The sequence below is a fragment of the Halyomorpha halys genome, unplaced genomic scaffold (genome assembly GCF_000696795.3).
Source record: "Halyomorpha halys isolate HHAL.00 unplaced genomic scaffold, Hhal_1.1 Scaffold908.1, whole genome shotgun sequence".
Taxonomy (NCBI): domain Eukaryota; kingdom Metazoa; phylum Arthropoda; class Insecta; order Hemiptera; family Pentatomidae; genus Halyomorpha; species Halyomorpha halys.
This window is the reverse complement of record NW_027115706.1, coordinates 60,240-82,418: the sequence shown is the minus strand read 5'-3', so window position 1 is coordinate 82,418 and position 22,179 is coordinate 60,240. Positions and strand designations below refer to the sequence as shown.

Genomic DNA, 22,179 nt, shown 5'->3' with positions numbered 1-22,179 from the left:
TAGTTCCATTGTACAATTCGAGAAATGCTGTATAAAATCCTGATATTACAAAAGAAAATTGATAATCTTCTGCTTAACACCGTTCGTTTTTAAAAATCAAATCATAACATTGTACATTACAAAACGTATTCTTGCCATCCTTCATTTTTGTTCGTTCTGTTTTTTCGCATGTAAATATTCTCCCGCTCATAAACAATTGGTACTCAACACAAATAATAATGCTCGGGGGATTCAAATATAAATCTGAGTCTACCTGTGTCAGAAAAGTTATTTACAACAGATTTATTAAGTATGGTTGAATGTTTGGTAAAATATCGAAATGGAGCGCGTTTCTACCTAACTGCCTTCAGAACTGTTGTGCAACCAACGTACTATCTTATCAAGTATAGGATCCAAGATTCTTTGGGTTTGAAAAAGTCTGAAAGAACCGTCCAGTTCTAATAATAATATTTCCCATGTTTATGGAATTAAAGTGGTTTGAACTGAATTACCATGCAAATGGCTACCCTACCATAAAATAAAGGATGTTTTGAAACTATAATCATAACTGATTTTGAATTCCTTGATTTAGAACTTTCTAAGGTCTTTTGCCAATATCCTAGCCCTAGATAAATATGATGTCAAAGGAGGTGCGGTATAAAAACCCTTATCGACCGTGACCTCTTACCTTCTTGAAAGCTGAGAGGGTCAACAACACTTGTTGAAACAGGTTACAGTTTAGCAATCTAGTACGCGACCGCACACAAACACTCACAACTTAATACAGGTTCTGTTGACATTTAATTTAGTTACCAAGGAGCCCAAAGTCATGAAAAACTACAATATTTCGGTCTGGGCATTTTTTTATCATAAAATGAACACAAATATTATAATAAAATAAATCATTATCATCCAAATACAATCAAACTAATGAAAAGATACTGCAAAACTGAAAAAAAAACTAACAAAACATATATAAAAAATAACTTAGAGTCCATACTCCTTAAAGTCAGAAATGAATTATGGAGAACAAAAATTTAGAGAATTTATCCAATTTAGAGAAAGTGTTTATTGTTATTTTTCAGTAATAAATGATATGAATAATTTTCGTCATAGTGATGTAGTTGATTAAGATTGTGATGAATATATAATAAGTCCAATTTAAGTAAAGAAACTTGAACACACACATACATTAGAATATTTAACTTAATTTAAAACATAAAAGAACTTTTAAGCATAATAATCTGGTACCTCGCAACTTCCACTTACCACAATACTTTGAACTGAATATTAGTCCTTGTTCGTTTCAGATTAATTATTATTATTAATTTGTTTATTAATGTTAATTGTTTAAGAGCAGAATGTAAATCTTAATGAACTGTTATATTTTTGTATTTCTGCTATACTTTCGTTGAAGAAAAATTTTGCAACAAGAAATTTTATCAAAAATAATTTTCTGAAAACTGTTGTTGGGAATAATTCGATCCCAACTGAAAGGCTCATTTGGAAAATTATTCCGAAAAAGTATAGTCACTATAAATAATATACTGATATCTGTTCTGAAACGAACTTTTCATACCCTTCTCTGGAAATTTAATTATTTATCATTCTGAAACAAATATAAAAAGTATATAAAATTATATTTATATTTGCTAGAAAAAACATTTTCCAGAGGAGGCTATGAAAAGTTCGTATCAGGACAGATATTTATATATTATTTACTGTGACTATACTTTTTCGGACTAATTTTCCAAATGAGCCTTTCAGTTGAGATCAAATGATTCCAATTACAGTTTTCAGAAAAGTAGTTTTGATAAATTTCTCGTTGAAAAATTTTTCTTTTGCGAAAGTTTGGCAAAAATACATAAAATATTTTTTGGTTTACATTCTGCTCTTAAACAATTAATCAGTGCTGAATTGTTATAGAATAAATATTGAAATAACAAACAATAATTTTATGAAGTTAGTTATCTTGTTAAATGAAAGGCTCAAACGTTGACTAAGTGGAATTACTTACTTAAAACTAATTATTTATTAACTGCCGAGATAAGAAAAAGTTATCAGACAGTTGAAACAAAAAATGGAATGCGCATGTACCCGCAAGTTAGAACTCGTGTTATATTTATTCATGGATTTTTCGTCTATCTTCGACTTTGTATGTTAATTTCTTCAACGGTATGTAATAAATCTATATTCAGATTTCCAGATATGTGTTTCAATCTGGAAAGAATATTTTCTTTTTATCTTCTCAACTATCTAATCCCTACATAGTTTATATTTATCAATTTTCATAACAATGAAAAAAAATGTAAAATGGTTATTAATTTAAACAAATAATTAGATTAAAGAAACTTTCGGAGAATTGCTCACAGATGAGGAAGCTAAAATTACATCAGTATTTGAATTTTTAAAAGCACATCGCCTTCTTTATAAATTATAACTTCTCTTTGATTTTTATTTTTTTATTTTTATTTATTTATCGATTTTTTAAATTATTTTTTATTTTTTACTTTTATCAAGCCATAGGCGTTGATGACCAGAGGGTTTAACGCCTTTAAGCAACATTCAACAACAACAACAAATTTCGGAGAAGCCATATTGAAAATTTGGTCTTTTAAAAAGATTTCATCGACAAAGTTACTGTAACATTCCGGAAGTTAAAAAAAAAAAATCTCGTTTTTGAGCTTAGGTAGGCTGTGCACTTAGAGACAATATTGCAAAACTTTTTTTTGTTTTTTGGACTCAGGGGACTTCTAAAAGTGTACCTCCGTCGAAAACTCAAAATGAAAAATTTTCACTGTTGCAATACTTTCCTTTACTTATACATACTATAAATAGGTAAGTGGAAGTAGAAATAATTCATATAAATAATTTAAAACATACATCAAACTAATTTGAAACATACATAAAAACTCCATAATTTATTAAACATATTTAAAATATAAATGTAAGCTTTTAAAACACTTAATTACATAAATAATCGATTTAAAATATTTGTATTAGGAAACAATTAATTGCACAGTGATGAAAAATCAATTTATAATTTTTATTTTTTGTTTAAAAGTGTATAATGGGTGAAACAACATATAAAAATCGACAACGTTTGCTTTCCTTTATATTTTTATTTCTTAGCTATAATTTTTTTGAACTAAAAGAACATTAAAGGCCTTCGAATGTCTTGTATTATGTTAAAGGATAAAATAATGACAACTGCCATTTAATACTGACGGGTTTTAAACAAATACAATGATGCTTATTTTATATGATATCCACGTCTACTCAAGGATGGGCAATAAATTTGAAGTTTTTTTTTACGTTTTATAAGGGAAATGGGAAGAAATAAAACTAACGACTTCCAATAAAAATAAATTCCATCGCTTTATATTTATCTTAAGAAGATTAAACTTGGAACGTTAGCCCGCATAGAAGACGAATGGGTTTAATCATTCTAAACTTTAGCTTGCAACTCTTTATCAGCCGAGATACCTGTAACAGTGGTTAAGGCCCTCCATAAATCTGATTACCACAGGCCACTAACAGGGTCTATAATGGGTCTGACACCTACCAATTATATAACAACAGAACAATTATACAACAACAGAACAATTATACTGTTAGAGAGCTACAATCAGGTCAAAATACATTTTGTTTATTGAACTCCTTATAAATAACAATTGATATGAAACAACACAAACTACGAAGTAAATGGGTAAATAATTAAGTCTGTCTTTAAAGGAAATATTATAAATCCTAAATATGAATCTACTAACCCAAGAATATGCGTAGGGTATAGTACTAATCTTACAAAGTTTTCAATAAGTATGTGAGAACTCATCTACTGTAAAATATATTTACAATTTCCATTCTGGATATATTCTCCGCTTCGCTGTTTCGCTTTTATTAGTAATTAATACTTAATCTGTGGAAATAGTATGCTTTTAGTGCTTCTGGATTTTAAAGAAATTGAGAAATTAGTACTTAAGTGTAGTATTAATAGTACATTTAAATAAGGAAATATACACCCAAAAAAGGTTTTCTGTTTACATAATGAATAGTAAAGTATTGTTACACTTTAAATAATAATATAAATATAATATGATTGAATGCATTAGTGATTATCAAAATTTTAATGTTTTTCTTATAGGAAAAAATAAATTGTTGAATTCATAAGATCAAACTATAGCTGTCTTTATTATATTTGTAATTATCTTTATTAATATATATGTGATTGAAGGTCTTAAAACCATTAATTTTAAAGTGTGCGAGTTTATTCATAATTAATATTAACCACTAAGAAAGTTAGTATTCTAGGATGAGATAAAAAATACACGTATAGTTAATAAGAGGCCATATAAAGTTTTATGACAGCTCACTATTTAACATACTAATTTAATCATTTAGATATATGGATTAACAAAAAAGAAAATGCAAAAAAAAAAAATTGTTTGGAATAATTATATATTTTTGGTGAAAATCGCACCCTTTTGATGATTTGCAAATTCGATTGGTTTTGAGATGTTTCAAAATTAAAAAAAAAAGAAACAATATTCATCGCATAGAGCCTCAATGAATAAAAAATTAAAACAAAGAAGTAATTATAAAAAAACAGACAAATAAAATTCAACTATTTATTTTATTGTAGCGCATGAGGATCCACTTTCATATACCCCCATAAATTAATTAAGTATATGTTTAATCCCCTATAAATATACAACCATATAAATATAAAATTAAAAAAAAAAATCTTTCAAAAATAATAAAATTTTAATTTATTTACCGTTATTTTATTGATTGTCAAATTGACAGGCGGTCAATTTATATTACCGAATGAATATCCTAATGAAATCTTTTAACTTCAAAAAATTTTAAATACGTAACGGTATAAAAAAACCAGTGCGTTGGCCTTACTATAAACTTTGTGACGTGTCTGATAACTACCATAGTAGCTTTTTTAAACCATAGTTTGTATATATGTGACTAAGTTACTTACTTAGTTAGCTATCTAGTAGCTGTTTGTTTACTCCCTTCCTGGCTAATTCTGGCGTAAGGAGGAAGCAGGACAGAGGGGTTATTCAACAGGTAACCAACTATTCTAACCAGAGTGGGAAGTTAAGTTTTGTTTCTATGGGGCCACCACTAAATAGAAATGAACTCATCCAGGCCGGAGTTCAACCAGTGCTACTACAGTTTCAAGGTGTAAAAAACTTGAATCTCTAAATATTTTGTAGGATTCTGGATGCAATTCTACACCTCGCCACAAGAATACATTAGATCAAGAGTGAAGTAAGTCTTTGATAGGTAGGTTATAGCAAAATGAGCCTTAAGAAAAAATGTCTAAAATATGTTTATAAATTCCTGTTTATATTATTCCCGTTATTTCAAGACAAAACAACACATTTACCGCTAATTGAAAACAAACATGTGATTTATTATTCAACTCTTCGTCAGGTCAAACGAATGAGTCCGACAGGAGGTTTTTTTCTCTCAAACTGTCCTTAATTCTCTAACATCATATCTGTATCCAAATATTTAAACAATAATAATCTTAATTATTCACGTCAAGAGAGACTGTATTATAAATAAAATAATCATGATTTTAAGGCTGATTTGAGGATATCGAAATGATGTTTTAATTATTCGTTTTTTAGTTTACGATTGTAATAATAAATTTAATTAGCCAATCGCAAATTAATAAAGCTTATGAATAACGAAGAACTAATATTTTTATAATTTTCATGTGAATAAGAATTTTCCGGTCTGAGCATGGTCCTTACGTACGTGTATTCTACGTGAGAAAATATTTTTTTTTAAAAATATTTATGGAAATACTTCTGTAGATATAATAATTGACTTTAAATTTATTGGTTGGAGGTTAAAGGAAGGTGAGGAATCAGAAACCGCAGTTTGTAGTTCAAATATCATGGAAATTAAATTTTCAAAGAAAAATAACTTAAGATATTTATGAAGATGAATCTACCAATGAATTTACAACTAAACAGTTGCAAAGACAACTTTCCTACTGAAAGCACAGCCTAACAACATAAAATTGGAAAGAGGAAAAATTATATCTATATTTTCATAAAAGGATTGTGACATCTTGGCTTAGGTAACTATGCATAATATCAAAGAAAACTGGCAGAACTATGATATTTATGTCACATATTTTATAAGTTATCTTTTACTGAAGTAAGAAACTAAAAATAATAAGAAAGAGGAGTGCGGAATGAAACGCTTGAAGTGCTCTCAAAGACTGAACTATTTGCGGAGCCTGTCCGTCTATATATATACAATCGGTCAGCTGTTCTCGATCAGCTGATATGGACCTGTCAGCTGACAGTCCGTAACTTATAGTAATATTATCATACTCTTCATTTTATCATATTCTTTATATCCAAGCTATGTCGGTTAAACTTTAGAAACTGTTTTTTCATTGAAAAATTGTTCTCTAAAATTGGTTGATTACATCTGAATACGATGAAGAGATCCAACGACGGTAGGTAGACGTAAACTTTTTTGCCAGAAAAGTTTGGCTTGAATATTTTTGCCTACCCATGGGATACTTCCCGGTTCCTTCTTTGGGAAACAGCAAAAACATTTCCCTCCTCCCTCGCAGGTAAGAATTTATGAGCCAAAAAATTAACAGTGTCACTCTCGAAATACAATAGCTTAACTGTTTCGGTACTACGTTTCCTTAAAAAAAAAAATCCGGAACTATAAATTTAGTTATTTCATATGTTATTCAGTTACTTAGAAAATAAAATGTGTCGCCCGGCGACTTGTATTAGTAAGTAATAATGTAGAATTAATTATTCTATATTAACTGTTTCTTTCTAGCAATTGATTCTATTTGGAAGAATCCAGCACTTACTAGATTAACTAATTACTTATTCTTTTATTCGCCAAAAATCGAGTAATTTATTGATATTACCTTACTCAGAGCAATTACTTAATTTTATTCACTGCATTCAATATGTTATCTGAGCAATGAAGTAAAACCTCAGTCAGTTCCAGTTATTTTGGAGTTGAAGCTATGCTCCATCAAGGTAAATGAAGTCCTGGTTCTCCCTCAGAGGGATATCAAGTGCTTTAATACCTACTGCTGCATCAAGTAACACAAACAGTTCGATTACAGTTGGTTGAAGCCAGCTCACTTCTGCCTAGAGGAATAAAATTACTAGGTTGTTGCGTTACATGTGGACTGATAAATGCGATAACTCAAAATTACATTCACTTATCTATATATGGTAAAATATTGCTCGTTCATTTAAAATTCATGTTTTAGACGGAAATCCTCGTTTTGAGATACCTTGAGTGTACGTTCGAGAGCATTTTAAACTCAACACCTTTAGCTCCTCAACAGTCCGAACCTAACAACATTGATTGTCTTACTCCTGGACATTTTCTTATTGGCAGACCACTCACCGCACTGCCAGAAGAGAACCTCTCATCTAAAATCAGCACTCTCCAACGCTGGAAACTGATTCAACAAAAGGTTAAGCATTTTTGGGCGCGTTGGCGCCTGGAATACCTCATCCAATTGCGACAAAGAAGTGGACCAAGAATTCCCAGAACATCAACATTGGAGACTTAGTCATCATCAAGGAGCCAAACTACCCCATGAAAACGTGGCCCTAAGCAAGAGATATCCAAACGCACGCAGGTAAGGACGACATTGTTGTTGTTACACTTCTCTCACACAGAGGTCCCTATTTTGCGTGCTCCCAGAACTATCAGCTGTCATCTGGTGAGATTAAATATAAACATTTACAAACATTTGCTCAAGGCACATTGAAGACATTTTTCTTTCTTTTTTTTTATTATAAAATTAGTCTGTATTTGTAAAGTATTAAGTCGTTTTTTATTAGTGAATAAGATTAATTTGTTTTATAATTCTTTCATTTTGTTTATATGTATATATTCATTATATTTTCGTTCTGTTTAATGCATGCAATTTCTTTGTTAAATATGGACTTCAAATATATTTCTGTAATCATTCCAACCCAAAATTTTTTTTTTTTTTTCAAAAACCCCTTCAAAATTTTAATGACGTATTTATAAACAATGAACTTTCTCCTTTTTCTGTAGAACGTCTACATTCTAAGGAGTCTTTTGGAGTGAATTATTTTTGTTGTCAGAATTTATAAAAGTGTATAATGTGTTGGGGCACACATTATTTCTGAATTTAACAAACTTAAATCTAATAAAAACTTAATCCTAATACTACGTGACCTTACGTAGTGTGTTGCCAACGCACCGGAGGGGGGCAGGTGTTAACGTGTTGAATAACGGATTCGTACAGTACTGAATTGAATCGAAAAATTTGATGTGTCGTCGCTTGATGAACTCCGGCACAGTAGGCAACTCCAACAATTGATGCAGCTCCGGTGGCCTCTTCCTCCTCCACGATGTTGTGCGTAATCCAAAAATTATTTTTCCAGCTCATATTATACCTAGCAAGAGGAAAGTCTTTCACTGAGGCTCTCAGTTCAGGTAACAGTGGTAGTGGAAAGAAAATAAAGAAACCGGAAGTTTAATACCGCATTACCAGTTAATAAATCTGTGTCAATTACTAGAAAGGAGATGGTTAAGGAATCTACATGATAGACTCAAAAAAGTAACAGGCACGCAATATGTCTAATCCTCTTGTTACATAATTATCAATTACTAGTTGTTTAAGTTAATATGTATGTAAAACGTTCTTAACAGAGATATTTTTTAAAAAGTGGAGTAAATTATTTCTTCGGCATACAGAAAAAAGTCAAGCCTGCTAGAAATGACTATACAGTAGAGTAGCCACTTAAGAGTAAAGAACTCCATTACAGCCTGGAAAAAAATATGATTATTTTGATTGAAACTCGGAGTGGAATTCTTCAAAGATGCCATTACAAAAATCTTAATAACGGGCTATATAATGTAAAGCAAACAATCCTAAAGCTTTTTCCCTAACTTCTAAATGAAATATTAAACAGAAGGATCTGAGTTAGGCCTCAGTCCCTTTCTTATCCACAACCCTTGACTTTCTTGTTTCTCCCTTCAAGGAAAACTTCCTCTAATCAGTGAATCCAGTGAAAGAGCACTCTTTTTATTTCGTTTTGCATATTTTTTTTTTCATAATTCAGTTTTAGCTGTCAGCTTATCGACTTAAAAAGCTAATCTGATGTTTTTTTTTCGGGTATTTCACTTTGTCAGAATATTTTTGCTTTGAATCAATGATATTTTAGTTAATTAAGATATATGGATGAAATGACTGTGAAGATAAAAGAAATATCGGGATAGAATATATTGTCTTAAGGTCGTAGAATTTATTAAAAATAATTAGAAAAATTAAAATGTTAATAGAATTAAAAGTAGCTATATTAAATTGTAATAAGATTGTAAGAATCACATACAACCAACTATCAAGACAAATACTAATCTTATAACTTGGTATCTCATAAATAATAATATTATTTGTTTATTCCGGGCCATGTCGCTACAGAATAATATTAAAAACGACAGAAGATTGACATAATAGCCTAACAGTAAAAGATGAAACAACATAGTAAACTAATTGATAAGAAAATAAACAAAATTAAATAATAATGTTATAGCATAATAATATTTATATAAAAAAAATATTATATGGTAGCAGTGGCTATACATAGAAAACCTATATTTATAATTGAGAACTGGATAAATATGAGAGGATTAAAAATATAAATATGATAGTAATTGTGACTATACATAAAAAACATTTGTTCATAGTTGTGGAGAACTGGATGGATAGGAGAGAACTATATAAATAAATAATACATAAGAATTGTAAATATTAATGTAGAAGGGGCATTGTGAGATGGAGGAGGAATGAAATGTCATATGATAGAAAATCGGATAAGGAAAGGTCTTTCGAACATTCCTGTTACGTATAAAACACAAGAGTGAGAGCGAATGTAAAAAAAGTATTTGAACTGAGCAAGACAAAAATATATACACTCCTACAACTTATGACTCACTGGATTGAAACATAAAATAGAGAAATGAATGTAAAATGAAATGGAGGAAAACAACTCAAATACTAATCTATTAACTAAGTCCATTTGTCTATGTATATATATTCTACAGCTGATACATAACTCGTTTAGCTGATACGGCCCTTTCAGCTGACTGGTCGTAACGTATACACCAGCCTAAATATAAAAAAGGACATCTGTCAGAATTGAGTAAAAGCTTGGGTATTCTTAGATTGAACATCACCACATCTATTCCAAGGCTAAAACATTTTTAATCAGTTACCATCTAAGCTTAGAGTAATCATTGTTCTTCTTTAGAATTATCCCCAAGCAAGGCCGGCGACTAGTTAGTTTTACGACTAAAACATAGGTAAGTGTTGGTTTAGTCTAGTGTATCTTGGACGCCCATTAACTGGTAATAAAAAATAAAAAACTACTCCACAGCACGTGACAAAATAAACTTCAACAGCGTTTCAATACGTTGAATGACGTGCATGGCTTGCATGAACGATTTCACTCCTTTGTTTGAAAATGTTTATTATATAATATGTAAACCTATATAACTAACTCCGTTCTTCGGCGGATAGTCAGAGGTACCACATTTCAGAGGGTCAAGAACAGTGCCATTCATTAAGAGCTCTGAACTGTGGTTCATAGGCCGACGACACACCAAGTTCTTCGGTGGGCTGAAGGTCAGTATATACCCGCTCTTCTTTGAAATACCATCTTTATCAAAGCCTTGTAGCAAGGTTCTGTTTCATTCCCACGGAAGGAAGGGGTCTGGCTCTGCAATATAAAACTGGTTTTACAATAACCACTAGCGCAGCGATTCCTTCCAACTCGTTAGTGAAGATGGCGACGGAGCCGCTACCTTTCCACGCAGCAACCAACTTTTACCTAACTTAGAATGATCTATAGGAAGTAAAAGGATCTGTGTACGGTTGAGAGTATATATATGATATTATATGTCAAAAATGGAAAAAAATATATAAAAAGAGATTAACCAATTACTTCTAAAGCGTAATTTTCGGGGCTGTAAGGCGCTGTTTTACATCTAACTGGTATTCCAAACAAGAGTGGGTTTAAATAATGATTTCTGAAGGCGACCCCTTATTTTTTTTCCAATCCTTAAGAAACAAAAACCCTCCTCTATCCTTAAACTCCTCACCCTTTGTATTGCTATTCGCCATTCAAATACAAGATTTCAATCTATCGATTTATATATCCCTTCTCTCAGAACAGCTTCCTTTGAAAATCCTTTACCATTCGAGTTATCTCGTTTGGAAATTGCTAATCCATTTCCATTCCTGAAGCCTCCTCTCTTACTTCATTTAAATACTATTTATTTTAGTCATGAAAGGATATGTAGATGATAAGGTGAATTGCCTAATATGGCAAATGAACTAAATATGTATTTAAAGCTTATCCATACATCCATACTATCATACACTTTTATTACAACCTTGACTTTTATTACAAACTTTGTAATAAAAGTGTATGATAGTGGTTAATGAGAAATATTTTTGACTGTGATTTTTAATGGATATTTGACTTATTGGATAAAAATGTTTTGACCTGGGCAGAATAGCCTGTATGAAGTGTTTGGAATGATTAAATAATATGTTTCATAGTGAATTAAGATTGTCCCTGAAGATGGCCGAATAGTTGGACGTGTAAAAACAATAAAAGTTTTGAGACTATAATTGGGATAATGTTTTGAATTATTTAGTAAAAAAATTGCCAGTCTCAAGAAAGAATTTTATGATTATAAATGTATTTAAAGTTTTAACCAATCGAGAGCTTATGGTTTGGTTGGCTCTCCAAGTAGCAAAAAAAAATTTGTTATAATAAAAAAAAATTAACTCCCTTCAAAATTTGAGGGCTACGTTTCAAGCTATGTAAAATTCAAAAATAAAAATAAAATTTAATGTCAATCCTTTTGTCCACGGCTTTTCTCTGAACCTCTCCAGCCCTTTTCTTAAAGAAAAAATCCACGAGACGTTCGGAGAGAGAGAAAGTGCACCGTGAGAGGCCTCTTGGATCTGGCGTAACAATATTGAATAGAATGAGGAGCTTCTTGAAAGACCTAGGTGTTAGCATTGGGGACATAGTGATCTTGGTTGAAAATATTATTTTGGACTCCCTGGGTATCATACATCACCTGTATGAAAATTAGTTCTTACAATATTTATCTGTATTTTTTTAAACACCTCCAGTGTTCAATTTATTTATTCATTTATATGTTTTTTAAAAATTTATTTGTGAGTTCTTTTTAATTTTTTTTTTCAATAAACTGTTCTACTGCTATTCTTTTGTTTCTGCTATATTTATGCGTAAGAATCTATTGATGGTTTTTAGATTTTCTTAAATGATAAAACGGTTATTGTTGATCACAGGAGAGGAGAGGCATAAGGGAATGAAACAGAGGGAATAATGTATTGGGTGTATTGGTAAATTGTTATCTGGCTCTGGGCGAAAAGGAGGAAAACTAGTATATGGAAGTATATGAAATAAAAAAAATTTTTTTTGTTTAGAAAAAAAATGAATTTGAAGTGTATGTATGATTATTGTTTTAAAATGAAAAATGTTCATGTATTTATATATGTTTAATGGATTGATGAGTAAGCTGTTTAACATAGCAACCCAATGTATTTGGGCATCATAGCCAAATAAAGCATTTATTTTCTCTGGCACTCAAATGACAAGCTGTAGGGTTAGCATGACGATCTTCGAATCTTGACACTTGTAATAATTACTTTTCATTTTTAAAAATCTTGTTATGATGATTTCAAAGAAACTTCTGAATCATTTTTATTTACTGATATGATAAATAATAAACCATTTTGTGATGATCGGTAGCACCTTTTTAGTTGTTCCACAATGATATTTGATGATTTTCAACGTTTCATAAATTTATTTTGAGATAGTATTCTTCTACAATCAAACAGTCCCATGACTGCACAATGATATATCGTTGTTAGAACTTTTCAAAAAGGTATGAACAACAATATCGTGGTTGGGTACTGGAAGGAATAACATAATATTTTTTTCGTCCAAGAAGATTCATTTGAATTGTACATCTTTTTTATTATACGTTCCAGAATAAACATAGTTTATATATTCCAGAACAAAGATTACATTTACTATATGTTCCAGAATAAACATTACTTATATGTTCCAAAATAAAAATTACTTTAACTTTTTTTTTTTAAATATTTATTTATTGCTATTTACAACTGTACATTGTAATACATTTAGTAAATCTGATCTAAGTTAAATTGGAGTGTCACAGGTGTGTAGAGAAACTACCCATTGGTAGCACTCTAATGACATTTTACAATAGCTGGTCTCGTGGCCATCTTCTTTTCAGGCGCCTCGGAGGATTGTCAGTAATGGAAGAGGATGCAAGATTAGAAACTAGAGGGTTTGAGTGGTTAGAGAGTTTATAATGGAAGGAGTGATATCTGGTTCGGGCTAGATCGGTTACATAGGGAACATTAAGTTGTTTATTTATGATTTTATTTGTGACAAAGTAAGGAGCATTGAGGATTTTGCGAAGAATTTTGGATTGTAAGGATTGAATACGAGAGGAATACGAAGGTTTAGTGGAGCTCCAAAGCTCAACTCCAGATGTCCAGATTGCCCTTATTACATTCATGTAGATCAGTCTTTTGTAATGTGTTGGAAGTTAATAAAATAACTAGAGTAAAGATTACTCCTAATTGTAAATAAATGAGGAAATAACTAATTGTTTTATAGGGCATATATAGAAGGAAAAATATTTTTAAAAAATACCATCTGATTTTCTTCGTTTAAGTTGTAATAGATTTATAAAGTTATAAAATCAATCAATACTACTGTTCGCCTGATTAATATAGAACCAGAATGCAGTTTATAAATCAACTGTGAAAATCAGAAATATTGGTATTGTATTATTAAAAACACAAATAAAAGTATATGAAAATATGAAGAAAACATTATGAGTTTTGATATGCTCGTCTTTTTGCCTAAGAGAGAAGTTTAGGATAAGGTTCGTGAGACGAATAAGCCATAATAAGGTCGGAATTGGACAAGCTTTCAAGCGAGATTGGACAGACCATTGTCAGCATGTCGCAATATTGACAAGACCACCCTCGGTCTAATAGTGGATTGCTGGATGTCTTTTCGAAATATGGCATTAGATAAAACTAAGAGAAGGAAATAGAAATAATCCTATTGTAAATCTGATTTATACATAAATATGACTTTACTGGAGATAAAACATAAATAAATAAAAAAACTGCTTTGTAATACGTAATTTATGGAATTAGTAAGATGGTAGATAATAAACATTTTATATCAGAAATAATAATAAACCAGTTAGCACGCTTAATTGAGAAAAATCTGGCAGTCGAGCATGATTCTGACCAAATTATCTCCTTGCACAACCATTGGCCTAGTAACAGTACTTCCCTACTAAGAACTGTTATTTTTTATTAATAACTGTAGTAAATAGCTAATACATGTAAACATCTTTATAACGAATAACTTCATGATAGTTGTTTATTTATTTATTTTATTTTGTAATGAACTACATATTTATTTATTAAATGTCAGCCAAATTTATTAAGAAAACTTTATATACAATAAGCCCACATTATTTAAAATAAAACTATAAACTTTATTATTCATTGCGGTTATTTTTGCATAAATGTTGAATCACATTGCAAAAATAAACGACTTCCGTGAATTTTTTGATTTGTGGCATGATTTTCACATCGATTATAACCAATACTTTTATAATCGAATGAAAAAGGAAACATTTCGATACATTCTTGACAACATTTCTTCTAAATTAAGTTTTCACAGTCCATTTGTCACTTTTTTTTTCGCACTCATTCGCAAATAAATCCCAGCAGAGTGGGATCGGTTAGCACTTCGCACTGTTTTGGACAAAAACTGACGAACGATACGGGCCTAGTGGACGCGGTTCCCCTACCGTGCCACGCGTACGGATTTTTAGTGCGTTTTCGAGCGAATTCGGACGAATTGATTTCGCATCTTTCCGTTCCCAGTAGACAGTCTTAAGGTTATAATTTTTTTTTTCAGTTATACAGTTTTTGAACTTATAGTGAAACTACAAACTTCATTGAGATTGGCCGGTATAACTAAAGAAAAATTTCTGTCATTTATAAAAGATGTGAGAAAAAAATTGTCAATTCTTTAACTGTTTTTAACATGAAGAAATTAACATACAAATTAAAAAAAAAAATTATGGATGGTATGGTGACCAACTTAATTTATTTTGGACCACTTACATTAGCAACAATATAATTATAATAATAATAATATAAAATTATAATTATATCAATAATCATTAAATCAATTATTTATAAAATTTCTACATGATGAACATTTGTCTCAATATTGTTTATAATCAATTATGCCAAAAACATATCCTGTGTAAATAAGTGAAATCATATCAGAATTCATTGTTTACTATAATACATATTTTCATTTTCTTAATTTTCCATGTTCTGTTTATTCCAGGTCATAAATCATATATGCAATAGTTTTGGAATCCATAACAAGAGGGTCAATAATATTTTTTAAATCAGTAAAAGTAAACACTTTTAACACAAATAAACAGATAAAAGTTGTTATTTAGAGGATGGAATTTCATAAATTAAATTCTGGGAAAGATATTCAGTAATAATTATTAATGTTTAAGGAGAAAAAAGACTAAACGATCCCTAATCTTTATTAGAAAATAATATTGTTAAAATAAATATATTAAACAATATTTGGATCAATCAACAAACGAATACTGTAGTAATAATATTTAATTAAATAAACCACACACATTAATTTAGTTTACAGATAAAAAAAAAGATCAAAATATTAGCTTTGAATAAAAAAAAAGACAAAAAAGGGGGTCTGTCTCTCTGCTGTATTTTTCCATTTGGAGTATTATGATTAGATTAAGTATTATTGAAAAAAAACAACATAAGTTCCATCTATTAATTAAGTTTCAATAAAAAAAGGGAATAGACTTTAATAAATAATTAACTGTTAGAGTAGAAAATTTTGGAACGGAGAAGTGTTTGAACAAGGAGGGCTAACAATTCGTTCTTTTTAATCTTGCATGCTCTTGTACCGATTGGTCTTTTCTTACACCTTGCTTGTTCTTTAGATTGATTCTGTCTTTTTCTCCTAAGTTATTTGCTTTTCTACTTACTACACAACAAAACCCCCTTGTATTGTGCAGTCTAAACTTTAAATAACTCATACTAACGGGCATGTTTAACTTATATTAAAAGTACTCGATGTTAAATTATATCACAGGTGACACAACGAAAGACTAATGTACTATTAATTAAAATAAATCCTTGTTAATTGATTTAATTTTTAATTTATTTCCTTTGCCACTAGTGTATAAAACATCTTTTCAAATTAACCTCCAAGAAGACATATCCACATTAATAGTAGATTTTGTTTGCTAACCGCAGCGAGGAGGGTCATAATTTACAATGATTTGTTCTTACACAGAACTTTTTCCTTTTAAGCTGTAAAAGTTTTTGTTATTTTCAGTTGGCATTTTAGTTTGTTGATATTCGATTCATCAATACGTTTCACACAAAAACAATTTTCCGGTTTGAACTTGATTTCTAGAACCTTCCTTTACCCCACCCCTAACCATTTGTTTCCTAGTAAAAGTGATAACTAAAGATGTTAATATCACAAGGTGTAGATAGTTGACCGTAGATAAATAAGTAGAGAAAATGGTCGGAGGATGCGGTCAGGAAAAAAAAACAACAAACAAATTAAATATTATATATTCATGCCGACGTTTCGACCTGATTTTCAGTTCTTCAACAGGGAGTTATAGGCAGAGGTTCTGAATAAACTCAATAAAAGTGAGTTTAGCCAGAACCTCTGCCTATAGTTCCATGATGAAGAACTGAAAATCAGGTCGAAACGTTGTTATGAATAAATGATTTTTTATTAATATTAGTATGGTTTTACGTATAAATAAATAAATAAATCACACGGACCCATAATAAATATTAGTAATAGTTGGATCAAGTATTATATCCACAAATGATTCGAAAGTATATAATAGGAAATAAAACTGGTTTTCAAATGCCTCTTGAAATAAAAGGGACTCAACATTCATTTCCTTGAAGGATTACTGGAATTATACGATAATATTTAAAAATATGGAGAATGAATGTCTGATTGAAAATGAAGGTGGTTGGACTTGTTCCTCCAAAACAATTTAAAAGTCACAGTTAATGAAAAAGTAAATAAAATAATAATCCATTGTTGGCTTGCTAAAATTATGACTGGCAAAGTTATTTCTAATTGCGCCATGAAAAGTTAAACCTTTGAATAAGAAACTTCTTATAATAGGAGACGTGCTAAGCACCGGAAAGTTTTTCAATGTATAAATAAATATCTATGCACTTAATAATCTAAGTACGATTATAGTATTAAACACTAAGTTAACAGTGTATTATAGTGTTAATAGTTTAACAATTTTCAAACAACAGGCAATGCTAAATGGGCGTGTGACTAATTTGTGCTTCCAGTGAAAAGCGAAGTGGAAAAAGGTTAGGAGTACTTCTAATTTAAGGAAGCACATTATACAATTAGGACCAGAAATTAGGCAATTTACAAACAATTAGACTAGTACTTGGATAACCGATGGTAAATGTAGTTTTATATGACTACAAGAATTATTTGCATTATCTAAAATTCAGTATTCAAAAGAAAAGGTGGTCTTGATCGGACCAATAAGTAGGTCCGATTAACCCTTATATACTCATCCAGTCCAAAGAAAATATATAAATATTTATTTAATCTTATTTTTGTTTCTAACTATGTTGAATCCAAGTAAAACCGACATATGAATTAAGCATAAAAAAATATTTTTTTACTGGTTTGGCATACATTGTTGAAATGTGGGTCATTGCTAGAATTTACAATACTTTTTCCAATGAAACGTATTTAGTGATAATTCATATTCAATTGAAATAAAATGTGAATTTAGTGTTTGTACTTACATTTTTCGTCCCATAATTAGGGTAAATCTTGCGAGTCACAGAAAGCTCAGAACGCCTTCAACAAAATTATTACGAGTTAGGTTTTGGCAACTGACCTATTATTATTTATTTTAGCATTAAAAAAATAGTTCAAATAAAGCTGTATAAATCTGCTGAAGTAGCTAAAGATATTCACTTATTATTATACATAACCAAAGTAGTGCCATCTGTGGGTGACAGTAGGCGCTGGTGGGTTAAGATCAACCTTTCTTTTGAATTTAGCATTTTATTTCTTATTTTTTATATTATTTTATTATTAAAAAACGATAACAATATAAACGTCTGTATAATTTAGATATTCTCCGGAGTAAAATTTGGGGGATATTACCCAAATTAGGTTTCTACAGGAAACTTTCAAAAGACTTCTAAAGTACGTATTGCACAGCAGAAGCAAGACAAGGTACACAATTATATAATTTATTTTATCTTAGTAGATTACAAGGTACATTATTAAATAAAATAGTTAAAATCTAATTACTATTACTCGGAGCAAACTGTAATTGAGTTTTATTCTTGAAATAACTTTACCCCGAGATCAAATTATGCCGTTATGCCTTCTGAAATCAACAAAGGACCCTACAAAAGATGTTAGGAGCAGATAATACTGCCTATTATTAAATCATGAATAGTTTGTACAATATAACAATATGCTAAGAATTCACCAAAGAATTATTTAAAACAATAATTGATATTTGAGATAGGTTAATTTAAGTAAGTAATATACATAAATATCATTTATTTTATTAACGCTTGAGATTTCATCGCATTTTTTAAATCCAAACATGGTGAATCCTTTTAGCAATTATCTAGTTGGCAGAGGCTATCACTGCAGAGTAAGCAATTGCAGGGAGATAGTGGCCAGTCACTGATTCTAATGCAAATCCTGCTGTTCGGAATGGCAGGCGATCCTCTAATTTGAAAGTTAAATTTTCGCTACAGCATTTGTCAATTCCCATTGGAAAATTCAGAAAATGTCTTTCAAAACAGTTTGAAATAATTTCTAAATTCTTCGTCATTAACTTCCATTCTTTTAAAAACATAAATATCGTAAAAACTATTTCTTGATATATTTTTCTTTTCTGTACAATTCTAAAATGAGGCTAGTGAGGAATATTTGCATTAACTAAATTGTTTTGTCCAATCCACTTACCCAACTATCACAATACGTTGTAGTTATTAATCAATTCCTATTCAATATCAATATAATTAATTGATTAATTTGTTAAATGAATTCAATTACTCAAGTCCATACTATTACATCTAATTGTGCAAAGGTACGGAATAGTACATGTATTGTATTACACAGGGTGTCCCAAAAGGATGAGAGCTGTTTAAAAGTCAGATACGTAGAAATAAAAAACAATTATTTTCAATAAAATCACTTATTTAACAATGTAGATTGGAAAATCTTTTACTAAAAATAAAATTGTCTAAATGATGTCGAAACCGAAAACACGTCTTGATTTTTAATGTGTCGGTTCGTTAAATATTAAAAAAATCGTTTTAGAAATAAACCATTGGTATAGTTTTCAAATTAAGCTTATATTTGTATATTATAGTTACTAAAATATTAAAATAATATCCTAATGTTATTATGTTGATCGATCTTGTAAAATATGTAAAGTGTAACCTAGAGGCCATAAATTTAACATTTATTATTTGGATTTTTTAATTTCTAAAAAAACAAAACAAATAGTGTTAATATTTACAAATATTAAATATTAAGAGTATCCATTTACATTAAAATAAAGGATAAAATAACATTTATATTGAAAGAATAAGAAAATACAATCTACTATTTACAAATTTTGAAAATCAAAACATCAATTTCAATTATTTTGGATTTGGATGGATAAGAAATCTGTAAGATGCTACGGTTCGGTGGGCAATTGCATCTCTTCGAATCTGGAGACTGAGAGTACGACGGAAATGAGTAGAGTAATTAATTCAAAGGAGATCTGAGATGTATGATTGAAAGTAGGATTTGATAAATTATTAGAGAAAGGATGTCCTGAAAGAATTACGAAAGTAAGGAGAGTAAAGTCACTTTAACAAAAAAAAAATCATGATATAGAGGTGAATCTGTGGATTCCAAAGATGAATCATACAGAGCAAGTTATTAGTTTTTTCGAGTTCTCGACACCGCTGAGTGCCGTTCAACTGTCCAATCGTGCTGGATCAATGGATGGTGGCAGTGTCATGGGATAGGGGTTGATCTGCAATCACATCCTGTGAGCGGTCATAAAGAATGTTTTAGAACCAATGCGCAACACTTGGATAATGGAAGATTTCGTAGTTCCCGGGGTTTTGAGTGGCCAAATAAGAGATAAATGGGACGGTAGTCCTTAGGTGATGGGGGATTTGAAATTTTATTTAAAGGCCAAAATTTTACTGAGAGGAACAAGGAAAAGAAGTTTTGCAGAAAAAAATACAGACTAAGAGACAGGGTTTTAGTAATTTTATAAGTGTCCTAGGGATGGCGATATATTATATTTATTCAAAATAATTTGATTTCCAATAATATTTGACACATGCCATTTAAATAATTTTTGAAAATTTAATTGAGAATCACAACTTGAACATCTGATATTGAACAAATGATACGCAATAATAAGCTGCTAACATACAGGAGTCGAGAAAGATGAATAAACTGTGAAATATCTTTCTTTTGTAAAAAGGAAAACACTGAGTGTTTATTTGGCATGCTTAGGTTCATAGCGAAAGGAATAGAAGTTACCTGGACATACGTCAAGGCATTTGTTGAAACTTCAATAAAATAATATATATAAAACATCTTTTACATGATACTTTTGAATGAGAAAAAAAAAATCTCAGACATAGACATTTATTTGAAAATATTCATGAAAACATAAAGTACTTTTTTATATAATCGGTTAATGTTTTTTTAATAAGGACTAGCGAATCAGAAAGATAACTAACCATTCTTAGGGACTGAGTGGAGAATATTAAATAATAAAAATTGGAAAAAAAATATAGATGAAAAAAAAAACAATCAAAATAGAATAGGCCAGTATGTGAGAGCTATATAATTTATCTGGTATTAGAATTATACAAAAGAACTATATTTTTATGCTTTTCTGATTCTTAAAAAATAATGCATTAACTAATAATTTATATATTAAATAAATCAAAACTTGTATCCTTTTTCGTCTCAACACTTATTTATTTCATCAGTCCAGTTCTTTAGCAGGCTATTCTGCCCAGGTCATTCATTAATTATAAATTAAAAACCTATTTTTTTATTTAAAATCATAAATATCTAATTTTTCTTATTTTAAAATGATCATAAAATGAAGATGTCCTTGAGGATGGCTAAAATGGCCGAAACGTTGGACTGATGAAATAAATAAGTGTTGAGACAAAAAAGGATACAAGTTTTGATTTATTTAATAAATAATTACCTTGTCTCAAGAAATTGAAATAATATAATTATAATAATTTATAATTTCATGCATATTATATATATATATAATTATTAGGGATGAGTTATAAGAATTTATTTATTTATTCTGTTTTTGAACAAAACTCGTCTCATAGACAATTAATTTTTTTCTATGATTATGATTTAAACGTGTTAAGAAAAAAAATCATTTCTAAACATCAACTCGTTTATGGTGAATTGGATTGTTAAATAAGATTTTACTCCGCTTAAAGTTAAATGTAAACTTGAATGAAGCATTCTGCAGGGCTGCATCCAACTGGTATTCCCTTCCCTTCCAGAATTTTAAGCGGTCTCCATTCAAATGAAAGTAATTGCTGCATTCCCTATGGCTAAACGAGGTCGGTTAAAATTCAAGAAGCAGCGCAAGGATAAAAATCTAAACTATAATGAAGTCGTCAAAACTTAAAGAGCTGAAAGGCAACTTCAATGATTTCTGGGCAGTAATATCAGAAGTTTATCAGTCATTTAACCTCATTGATTTCATTCACTTTACTCGTTTTTTTTCTTTTAGCTAACGTTTTGCATTCTTAATAAATACATAAATATTAATGAATTATTATATATCAATGAATCGTTAAATACGTGATTTGCGCTGGTGCAGTGATAAGAATTAGGACATTTTTCGAGAAATTAAGCACTATTATTTAAATTTCTACAGACTTTT

The 22,179-nt window shown here is 29.9% G+C and overlaps 1 protein-coding gene across 5 annotated transcripts in view; it reads right to left on the bottom strand.

Annotated features, from left to right (window-relative positions):
- pHCl-1 (pH-sensitive chloride channel 1) overlaps positions 1 to 22,179 on the bottom strand; it is a 114,506-nt gene that overhangs the window by 77,780 nt on the left and 14,547 nt on the right. For 4 of the 5 annotated variants that reach the window (XM_067052732.1, XM_067052736.1, XM_067052735.1 and 1 more), the window contains exon 2: positions 18,014 to 18,068. The exons of the other annotated variant lie outside the window; for it this stretch is intronic. In XM_067052732.1, the coding sequence (XP_066908833.1) occupies positions 18,014 to 18,027 (14 nt within the window). In that variant the 5' untranslated portion in view covers positions 18,028 to 18,068. The remainder of the gene's footprint in view (positions 1 to 18,013; positions 18,069 to 22,179) is intronic. 5 annotated transcript variants of the gene reach the window in all.